General features: G+C 39.8%; 1 protein-coding gene across 1 annotated transcript in view; it reads left to right on the forward strand.

Moving 5' to 3' along the window:
• NUP205 (nucleoporin 205) overlaps positions 1–12,011 on the forward strand; it is a 373,309-nt gene that overhangs the window by 312,945 nt on the left and 48,353 nt on the right. The window contains exons 32-33 of the mRNA XM_053719689.1: positions 11,153–11,281; positions 11,483–11,609. Coding sequence (XP_053575664.1) covers positions 11,153–11,281; positions 11,483–11,609 — 256 coding nt within the window. The remainder of the gene's footprint in view (positions 1–11,152; positions 11,282–11,482; positions 11,610–12,011) is intronic.

Genomic DNA, 12,011 nt, shown 5'->3' on the forward strand with positions numbered 1-12,011 from the left:
AAATTCTACACCCTCTAAGCAAGAGGGTAATACTTCTCAAACCAAGCCAGCCTGGAGGCCGATGCAAGGCTGGAACAAGGGTAAGCAGGCCAAGTCACCTGCCACTGCTACCAAAACAGCATGAAGTGTTGGCCCCCGATCTGGGAAGGATCTGGTGGGGGGCAGACTTTCTCTCTTCGCTCAGGCTGGGGCAAGAGATGTTCAGGATCCTTGGGCGCTAGAAATAGTTTCTCAAGGTTATCTCCTGGAATTCAGGGAACTACCCCCAAGGGGAAGGTTCCACGGGTCTCAATTATCTTCGAACAGGCATTCTTACACTGTGTAGAAGACCTGTTAAGCATGGGAGTGATTCATCCTGTTCCATTAGGAGAACAAGGGATGGGTTTTTACTCCAACCTGTTCATAATTCCCAAAAAAGAGGGAACATTCAGACCTATTTTAGATCTCAAGATTCTAAACAAGTTTCTAAGGGTTTCATCGTTCAAAATGGAAGCCATTCGAACGATCCTTCCTACCATCCAGGAAGGTCAATTCATGACCACGGTGGACTTAAAGGATGCGTACCTACGTATTCCTATCCACAAGGAACATTTTCGGTTCCTAAGGTTCACCTTTCTGGACAAGCATTACCAGTTTGTGGCACTTCCATTCGGATTAGCCACTGCTCCAAGGATTTTCACAAGGGTACTAGGGTCCCTTCTAGCGGTGCTAAGACCAAGGGGCATTGCAGTAGTACCTTACTTGGACGACATCCTGATTCAAGTGTCGTCTCTGTCAAAAGCAAGGGCTCATACGGACATTGTCCTAGCCTTTCTCAGATCTCACAGGTGGAAAGTGAACATAGAAAAAAGTTCTCTGTCCCCGTCAACAAGAGTTCCCTTCTTGGGAACAATAATAGTTTCCTTAGAAATGAAGGTTTTTCTGACAGAGGCCAGAAAATCAAAACTTCTAAGCTCTTGTCAGGTACTTCATTCTGTTCTTCTTCCTTCCATAGCGCAGTGCATGGAAGTAATAGGTTTGATGGTTGCGGCAATGGACATAGTTCCTTTTGCACGAATTCATCTAAGACCATTACACCTGTGCATGCTCAGACAGTGGAATGGGGATTATACAGACTTGTCTCCGACGATACAAGTAGATCAAATAACCAGAGATTCACTCCGTTGGTGGCTGACCCTGGACAACCTGTCACAGGGAATGAGCTTCCGCAGACCAGAGTAGGTCATTGTCACGACCGACGCCAGTCTGGTGGGCTGGGGCGCGGTCTGGGAACCCCTGAAAGCTCAGGGTCTATGGTTTCGGGAAGACTCTCTTCTCCCGATAAACATAATGGAACTGAGAGCGATATTCAATGCTCTCAAGGCTTGGCCTCGACTAGCAAAGGCCAAATTCATAAGGTTTCAATCAGACATCATGACGACTGTTACATATATCAACCATCAGGGGGTAACAAGGAGTTCCCTGGCGATGGAGGAGCATCCGGGGGAGTGGGAACTCCATCTGGAAATCTTTGCCCAAATAACTCAATTATGGGGCATTCCAGACATGGTTCTGATGGCCTCTCGTCAGAACTTCATGGTCCCTTGTTACGGGTCCAAATCCAGGGATCCCAAGGCGACTCTATTGGATACAATAGTAGCACCTTGGATCTTCAACCTAGCTTATGTATTCCCACCGTTTCCTCTCATTCCCAGGCTGGTAGCCAGGATCAATCTGGAGAGGGCTTCGGTGATCTTGATAGTTCCTGTGTGGCCACGCAGGACTTGGTATGCAGACCTGGTGAATGTGTCATCGGCTCCACCATGGAAGCTACCTTTGAGACAGGACCTTCTTATTCAGGGTCCATTCGAACATCCGAATCTGGTTTTCCTCCAACTGACTGCTTGGAGTTTGAACGCTTGATTTTATCAAAGCGTGGGTTTTCAGATCCTGTAATAGATACTCTTATTCAGGCTAGAAAGCCTGTAACTAGAAAAATTTACCATAATATATGGAAAAAATATATCTGTTGGTGTGAATCTAAAGGATTCCCATGGAACAAGATAAAAATTCCTAAGATTCTTTCCTTTCTACAAGAAGGTTTGGAGAAAGGATTTTCTGCGAGTTCTCTGAAGGGACAGATCTCTGCTTTATCTGTTTTACTTCACAAAAGGCTGGCAGCTGTGCCAGACGTTTAAGCGTTTGTTCAGGCTCTGGTTAGAATCAAGCCTGTTTACAGACCTTTGACTCTTCCCTGGAGTCTTAATCTAGTTCTTTCAGTTCTTAAAGGGGTTCCGTTTGAACCCTTACATTCCGTAGATATTAAGTTATTATCTTGGAAAGTTTTGTTTTAGGTTGCAATTTCTTCCGCTAGAAGAGTTTCTGAGTTATCTGCTCTGCAGTGTTCTCCGCCCTATCTGGTCCATGCAGATAAGGTGGTTTTACGTACTGAGCCTGGTTTTCTTCCGAAGGTTGTTTCCAACAAAAATATTAACCAGGAGATAGTTGTACCTTCTTTGTGTCCGAATCCAGTTTCATAGAAGGAACGTTTGTTACACAATTTGGACGTTGTCCGTGCTCTAAAATTCTATTTAGAGGCTACTGAAGATTTTAGATAAACATCTTCTTTGTTTGTTGTTTATTCTGGTTAAAGGAGAGGTAAAAAAGCAACTTCTACCTCTCTTTCCTTTTGGTTTAAAAGCATCATCAGATTGGCTTTTGAGACTGCCGGACGGCAGCCTCCTGAAAGTATCACAGCTCACTCCACTAGGGCTGTGGCTTCCACATGGGCCTTCAAGAATGAGGTTCCTGTTGACCAAATTTTTTAAATTATATACTTTTGCTTCTTCGGAGGCTATTTCTTTCATGTAATTAGCAAGAGTCCATGAGCTAGTGACGTATGGGATATACATTCCTACCAGGAGGGGCAAAGTTTCCCAAACCTCAAAATGCCTATAAATACACCCCTCACCACACCCACAATTCAGTTTTTACAAACTTTGCCTCCGATGGAGGTGGTGAAGTAAGTTTGTGCTAGATTCTACGTTGATATGCGCTCCGCAGCAAGTTGGAGCCCGGTTTTCCTCTCAGCGTGCAGTGAATGTCAGAGGGATGTGAGGAGAGTATTGCCTATTTGAATGCAGTGATCTCCTTCTAAGGGGTCTATTTCATAGGTTCTCTGTTATCGGTCGTAGAGATTCATCTCTTACCTCCCTTTTCAGATCGAAGATATACTCTTATATATACCATTACCTCTGCTGATTCTCGTTTCAGTACTGGTTTGGCTATCTACTATATGTAGATGAGTGTCCTGGGGTAAGTAAGTCTTATTTTCTGTGACACTCCTAGCTATGGTTGGGCACTTTGTTTATAAAGTTCTAAATATATGTATTCAAACATTTATTTGCCTTGACTCAGAATGTTCAACTTTCCTTATTTTCAGACAGTCAGTTTCATATTTGGGATAATGCATTTTAACATTTTTCTTACCTTAAAATTTGACTTTTTCCCTGTGGGCTGTTAGGCTCGCGGGGGCTGAAAATGCTTCATTTTATTGCGTCATTCTTGGCGCTGACTTTTTTGGCGCAAAAATTCTATTTCCGTTTCCGGCGTCATACGTGTCGCCGGAAGTTGCGTCATTTTTTGACGTTATTTTGCGCCAAAAATGTCGGCGTTCCGGATGTGGCGTCATTTTTGGCGCCAAAAAGCATTTAGGCGCCAAATAATGTGGGCGTCTTATTTGGAGCGAAAAAATATGGGCGTCACTTTTGTCTCCACATTATTTAAGTCTCATTTTTTATTGCTTCTGGTTGCTAGAAGCTTGTTCTTTGGCATTTTTTACCATTCCTGAAACTGTCATTTAAGGAATTTGATCAATTTTGCTTTATATATATGTTGTTTTTTCTCTTACATATTGCAAGATGTCTCACGTTGCATCTGAGTCAGAAGATACTACAGGAAAATCGCTGTCAAGTGCTGAATCTACCAAAGCTAAGTGTATCTGCTGTAAACTTTTGGTAGCTATTCCTCCAGCTGTTTGTATTGATTGTCATGACAAACTTGTTAAAGCAGATAATATTTCCTTTAGTAAAGTACCATTGCCTGTTGCAGTTCCTTCAACATCTAAGGTGCAGAATGTTCCTGATAATATAAGAGATTTTGTTTTGAATCCATAAAGAAGGCTATGTCTGTTATTTCTCCTTCTAGTAAACGTAAAAAATCTTTTAAAACTTCTCTCCCTACAGATGAATTTTTAACTGAACATCATCATTCTGATTCTGATGATTCCTCTGGTTCAGAGGATTCTGTCTCAGAGGTTGATGCTGATAAATCTTCATATTTATTTAAAATGGAATTTATTCGTTCTTTACTTAAAGAAGTCCTAATTGCTTTAGAAATAGAGGATTCTGGTCCTCTTGATACTAAATCTAAACGTTTAAATAAGGTTTTTAAATCTTCTGTAGTTATTCCAGAAGTTTTTCCTGTCCCTGATGCTATTTCTGCAGTAATTTCCAAAGAATGGGATAATTTGGGTAATTCATTTACTCCTAAACGTTTTAAGCAATTATATCCTGTGCCGTCTGACAGATTAGAATTTTGGGACAAGATCCCTAAAGTTGATGGGGCTATTTCTACCCTTGCTAAACGTACTACTATTCCTACGTCAGATGGTACTTCGTTTAAGGATCCTCTAGATAGGAAAATTGAGTCCTTTCTAAGAAAAGCTTATCTGTGTTCAGGTAATCTTCTTAGACCTGCTATATCTTTGGCTGATGTTGCTGCGGCTTCAACTTTTTGGTTGGAAACTTTAGCGCAACAAGTAACACATCGTGATTTTCATGATATTATTATTCTTCTTCAACATGCTAATAATTTTATCTGTGATGCCATTTTTGATGTTATCAGAGTTGATGTCAGGTTTATGTCTCTAGCTATTTTAGCTAGAAGAGCTTTATGGCTTAAAACTTGGAATGCTGATATGGCTTCTAAATCAACTTTACTTTCCATTTCTTTCCAGGGTAACAAATTATTTGGTTCTCGGTTGGATTCCATTATTTCAACTGTTACTGGTGGGAAAGGAACTTTTTTACCACAGGATAAAAAATCTAAAGGTAAAAACAGGGCTAATAATCGTTTTCGTTCCTTTCGTTTCAACAAAGAACAAAAGCCTGATCCTTCATCCTCAGGAGCAGTTTCAGTTTGGAGACCATCTCCAGTTTGGAATAAATCCAAGCCAGCTAGAAAGGCAAAGCCTGCTTCTAAGTCCACATGAAGGTGCGGCCCTCATTCCAGCTCAGCTGGTAGGGGGCAGGTTACGTTTTTTCAAGGAAATTTGGATCAATTCTGTTCACAATCTTTGGATTCAGAGCATTGTTTCAGAAGGGTACAGAATTGGTTTCAAGTTGAGACCTCCTGCAAAGAGATTTTTTCTTTCCCGTGTCCCAGTAAATCCAGTAAAAGCTCAAGCATTTCTGAAATGTGTTTCAGATCTAGAGTTGACTGGAGTAATTATGCCAGTTCCAGTTCCGGAACAGGGGATGGGGTTTTATTCAAATCTCTTCATTGTACCAAAGAAGGAGAATTCTTTCAGACCAGTTCTGGATCTAAAAATATTGAATCGTTATGTAAGGATACCAACGTTCAAGATGGTAACTGTAAGGACTATCTTACCTTTTGTTCAGCAAGGGAATTATATGTCCACAATAGATTTACAGGATGCATATCTGCATATTCCGATTCATCCAAATCATTATCAGTTCCTGAGATTCTCGTTTCTGGACAAGCATTACCAGTTTGTGGCTCTGCCGTTTGGCCTAGCTACAGCTCCAAGAATTTTTACAAAGGTTCTCGGTGCCCTGCTGTCTGTAATCAGAGAACAGGGTATTGTGGTATTTCCTTATTTGGACGATACCTTGGTACTTGCTCAGTCTTTACATTTAGCAGAATCTCATACGAATCGACTTGTGTTGTTTCTTCAAGATCATGGTTGGAGGATCAATTTACCAAAAAGTTCTTTGATTCCTCAGACAAGGGTAACCTTTCTGGGTTTCCAGATGGATTCAGTGTCCATGACTCTGTCTTTAACAGACAAGAGACGTCTAAAGTTGATTACAGCTTGTCGAAACCTTCAGTCACAATCATTCCCTTCGGTAGCCTTATGCATGGAAATTCTAGGTCTTATGACTGCTGCATCGGACGCGATCCCCTTTGCTCGTTTTCACATGCGACCTCTTCAGTTCTGTATGCTGAAGCAATGGTGCAAGGATTACACGAAGATATCTCAATTAATATCTTTAAAACCGATTGTTCGACACTCTCTAACATGGTGGACAGATCACCATCGTTTAATTCAGGGGGCTTCTTTTGTGCTTCCGACCTGGACTGTAATTTCAACAGATGCAAGTCTCACAGGTTGGGGAGCTGTGTGGGGATCTCTGACGGCACAAGGAGTTTGGGAATCTCAGGAGGTGAGATTACCGATCAATATTTTGGAACTCCGTGCAATTTTCAGAGCTCTTCAGTTTTGGCCTCTTCTGAAGAGAGAATCGTTCATTTGTTTTCAGACAGACAATGTCACAACTGTGGCATACATCAATCATCAAGGAGGGACTCACAGTCCTCTGGCTATGAAAGAAGTATCTCGAATTTTGGTTTGGGCGGAATCCAGCTCCTGTCTAATCTCTGCGGTTCATATCCCAGGTGTAGACAATTGGGAAGCGGATTATCTCAGTCGCCAAACGTTGCATCCGGGCGAATGGTCTCTTCACCCAGAGGTATTTCTTCAGATTGTTCAAATGTGGGAACTTCCAGAAATAGATCTGATGGCGTCCCATCTAAACAAGAAACTTCCCAGGTATCTGTCCAGATCCCGGGATCCTCAGGCGGAGGCAGTGGATGCATTATCACTTCCTTGGAAGTATCATCCTGCCTATATCTTTCCGCCTCTAGTTCTTCTTCCAAGAGTAATCTCCAAGATTCTGAAGGAATGCTCGTTTGTTCTGCTGGTAGCTCCGGCATGGCCTCACAGGTTTTGGTATGCGGATCTTGTCCGGATGGCCTCTTGCCAACCGTGGACTCTTCCGTTAAGACCAGACCTTCTGTCACAAGGTCCTTTTTTCCATCAGGATCTGAAATCCTTAAATTTAAAGGTATGGAGATTGAACGCTTGATTCTTGGTCAAAGAGGTTTCTCTGACTCTGTGATTAATACTATGTTACAGGCTCGTAAATCTGTATCTCGAGAGATATATTATAGAGTCTGGAAGACTTATATTTCTTGGTGTCTTTCTCATCATTTTTCCTGGCATTCTTTTAGAATACCGAGAATTTTACAGTTCCTTCAGGATGGTTTAGATAAGGGTTTGTCCGCAAGTTCTTTGAAAGGACAAATCTCTGCTCTTTCTGTTCTTTTTCACAGAAAGATTGCTATTCTTCCTGATATTCATTGTTTTGTACAAGCTTTGGTTCGTATAAAACCTGTCATTAAGTCAATTTCTCCTCCTTGGAGTTTGAATTTGGTTCTGGGAGCTCTTCAAGCTCCTCCGTTTGAACCTATGCATTCATTGGACATTAAATTACTTTCTTGGAAAGTTTTGTTCCTTTTGGCCATCTCTTCTGCCAGAAGAGTTTCTGAATTATCTGCTCTTTCTTGTGAGTCTCCTTTTCTGATTTTTCATCAGGATAAGGCGGTGTTGCGAACTTCTTTTGAATTTTTACCTAAAGTTGTGAATTCCAACAACATTAGTAGAGAAATTGTGGTTCCTTCATTATGTCCTAATCCTAAGAATTCTAAGGAGAAATCGTTGCATTCTTTGGATGTTGTTAGAGCTTTGAAATTATTGTGTTGAAGCTACGAAATCTTTTCGTAAGACTTCTAGTCTATTTGTTATCTTTTCCGGTTCTAGAAAAGGCCAGAAAGCTTCTGCCATTTCTTTGGCATCTTGGTTGAAATCTTTAATTCATCTTGCCTATGTTGAGTCGGGTTAACTCCGCCTCAGAGAATTACAGCTCATTCTACTAGGTCAGTTTCTACTTCCTGGGCGTTTAGGAATGAAGCTTCGGTTGACCAGATCTGCAAAGCAGCGACTTGGTCCTCTTTGCATACTTTTACTAAATTCTACCATTTTGATGTATTTTCTTCTTCTGAAGCAGTTTTTGGTAGAAAAGTACTTCAGGCAGCGGTTTCAGTTTGAATCTTCTGCTTATGTTTTTCGTTAAACTTTATTTTGGGTGTGGATTATTTTCAGCAGGAATTGGCTGTCTTTATTTTATCCCTCCCTCTCTAGTGACTCTTGTGTGGAAAGATCCACTTCTTGGGTAGTCATTATCCCATACGTCACTAGCTCATGGACTCTTGCTAATTACATGAAAGAAAACATAATTTATGTAAGAACTTACCTGATAAATTCATTTCTTTCATATTAGCAAGAGTCCATGAGGCCCGCCCTTTTTTTGTGGTGGTTATGATTTTGTATAAAGCACAATTATTCCAATTCCTTATTTTATATGCTTTCGCACTTTTTTATCACCCCACTTCTTGGCTATTCGTTAAACTGAATTGTGGGTGTGGTGAGGGGTGTATTTATAGGCATTTTGAGGTTTGGGAAACTTTGCCCCTCCTGGTAGGAATGTATATCCCATACGTCACTAGCTCATGGACTCTTGCTAATATGAAAGAAATGAATTTATCAGGTAAGTTCTTACATAAATTATGTTTTTTGGGAGAAAGGTTTTGCAAGCCGTGGTGCCTTCCGTTTGGGTGACCTGATTTGCTCCCTCCCTTCATCCGTGTCCTAAAGCTTTGGTATTGGTTCCCACAAGTAAGGATGACGCCGTGGACCGGACACACCTATGTTGGAGAAAATTTATGCTTACCTGATAAATTACTTTCTCCAACGGTGTGTCCGGTCCACGGCCCGCCCTGGTTTTTTAATCAGGTCTGATGAATTATTTTCTCTAACTACAGTCACCACGTTACCATATGGTTTCTCCTATATATATTTCCTCCTGTCCGTCGGTCGAATGACTGGGGTAGGCGGAGCCTAGGAGGGACTATATGGCCAGCTTTGCTGGGCTCTTTGCCATTTCCTGTTGGGGAGGAGAATATCCCACAAGTAAGGATGACGCCGTGGACCGGACACACCGTTGGAGAAAGTAATTTATCAGGTAAGCATAAATTCTGTTTTTAAATGGTTAGCACTGATGCACTCAATCAAGCTATGATTACGGCACACAGCCGAAACATGTCAGCTTGAGTACACAGTGCTCTGTTTCTTTGCTGTAGGACCCCTCCAGGGACTTTTTAATGGATAACAAATAAAGTTGTTTTTAACTCACTCATTTGACCTATGGATTGAATTCTTTCTTCATTTTTTGTGTATAGTTTTATATATATATATATATATATATATATATGTGTGTGTGTTTTGTGAGACTAGGCGATTTATTATTTAAAGGACCACTTAAAACTGAAGAATCGAATAATTGACAAATACACAATGAAAAGACAATGTTATAGCACTTTGCCAGAAAATTTTCTACTGCTCACTTCAGATTCAAATTTTAAAGTTAAAGTCATTGTAAAGTTGCGCAACTCTCAAACCAGCTTTTGCTTGCTTTTGAAAAGTAAATAGTACTTTCATTCATGAATTTAACCATTACATTAAAGTTATTACTGTTTCAACGTTGGATTCCTATGGTCCCGTATTCCAACCAGCTCTGTGTATTTATTTTTTCCTGTGACGTTTTTGTTTTCATCCAGTTAAAATCCTGGCCATTAGGTGACCAGGACTTTTATCTAATCTGCCCCCTTCATCTATAGTGCATACTCGAGTGATTTCTTGTTCTTCCAAACTAAAAGTGAGCCTAGATGCATATCTTAGAGCAGGAAGTACAACATGGGGAGGAACAAGGCACGGCAACATGTCCTTTTTACATCATTCATATATCAGATTTAGAAACAATTATAAACAAAAGAAACTTAGCAACTTTGCTCATAGACGGATAGGCTACATATATAATCAACCAAAATGTTGCAACTTAACAATCACTTTAGTCCAATTTTCCCTTCCCCTGTATTACTTGACAGCAGTCAGCCAGTCTAAAAATGCTTATACATATATTATGTGCACTTTTGCACCTGCTCAGTAGGAGCTGGAGCCTCAAAGTGTGCATATAAATAGAATGTGCAAGTTTTGATAATGGAAGTATGTTGGAAAGTTGTTGTTTTTTAAATGACCTGCTTTATTTGAATCATGAAACTTTTTAATATTGACTTGAGTGGCAGAATAAAAACAAAAAAATAGCAGCTATTTCAGTGTTAGCAGATAGTAGTTATAAGGATCTAAAAATACTTGCTTCAGAATGAGAACTTCAGTCAAGCTTTCAAATTGACACTTGACAAAATCTACAGAAGTGTCAAACCAATAAATAAGAATATTTGTGTGCCAGACCGATATTACTTAGTTAAGTTCTACTTTTTGAACAAAGCTGGGATTTTTAATAGTATTTTGAAATTTCAAGTAATTTAGTATTCTAGTAATAGTAAATGTCTTCTTACTCGCCAGTAGTAACTCTCGTGGTACTTACAATAATGCTTTTGATCTGGTAAAAGCATTCCATATTATATGCCTTTAGTCCACATGCAGCACTTTCATTTGTTACAACAACAGTGTTAACTTTTTAATTTACTTTCACCAGACTTTTTTACCAAATAAATTTTGTTTTTATCTAAATCCGTAAAAAAAAATGTTCTTGTAATTTTTTAGAATTTTTTTGAAAGTTTATGAAAGTAATTTATTTTTATCTACTTAATTATTCTTTTATCTTTCAGTTGCTTGAAAGGACATATTGCCCATTTTTCCCTAACCTGCATTTGAAAAAGCAGCAGTTTAACATGATATTTTTATTTTTTTGGGTGGGTGGGTGGGTGGGTGGTGTGAAATATAGCTAAATAAAATTGTTTAAATGTAAGGTGATACTAATAGGAAGTGCTCACTTGCTCATAGGGATAGTTGGTTTATTCAGTACAGTGACATCAATTTAAAAAAAAAAAAGTTTTGCATATCATGTCACTTTAAATACATTTAATTTTAACTATAAGTCCTAATGCATTGCTGGATGATTGTGAGCAGTTTGATTAATCTATGCCTAACTTTACGTTTCGTTCTCTTTAGCGCCAGTGTCTGGGATTACTAACGCGTTTCGGAGGATCTGACAGACTTCGTCAGCTCAAGCTACAAGATGATGTGCCTCAGCTAGACAGAGTGAGCAAGAGGGATGACATGGAGCTGGCCATGCAGCAGGTGAGGTATAGAAATGTGAATGACAAAAGTACTGCAATGTAAGCAGCCAGTAGTTCCATAAACTGGAAGATTGTGTTATTTATGGTTTTAGTCACATGATTAAACCTTTAATGCAGTTGTGCAATGACAGGGTTGCTATTTACAATCAGTGTGTACAAAGTGTATGGATACTTACAAATATGTTTTTCTTTCACTGTGTAGATTTCTTCTAACGTGATGGAATACTGTCAGTCCCTTATAATACAGACCTCACCAACCTTTCAGCAGACAGTGTGTCTCTTTACTCCAAGTTTGGCTGAGAGTACTAGCAGAGATGGGCCAAGACAAGGTAATTAATCTTTCCAGGCTTTCTGCTAATGTCTCTCTTTGCATTCCATTGTTGGGTATTGTGCATTTAACAATAGCGAAGCTTGATAAAAGGCTAAAAACATTATGGACATTTTACAGTGTCAGCAAGGCAGTGAGGAAGCAACATAGCTTGTTGGCTTCAGGAAACAGCAAGAGATTAAATGTCCTTTTACAACTCAGAAATTAATTTATACAATACTCCCTTAATGCAGTGGTTGACAAAGCTGTTAAAAATTTAGGAATGTTTATAGGTTTAAATACTTAACCGTTTTAGTGCCAATGATGACACATGATCTTTATGCACGCTGTCTTTAGTACAGATAAACACCATGTGTTGTCATTTAGGGAAGTAAACCCTCAGCCCCTCTGCAATTTCCCTTAC

Source organism: Bombina bombina, chromosome 6 (genome assembly GCF_027579735.1).
Source record: "Bombina bombina isolate aBomBom1 chromosome 6, aBomBom1.pri, whole genome shotgun sequence".
In the NCBI taxonomy this organism is placed as follows: domain Eukaryota; kingdom Metazoa; phylum Chordata; class Amphibia; order Anura; family Bombinatoridae; genus Bombina; species Bombina bombina.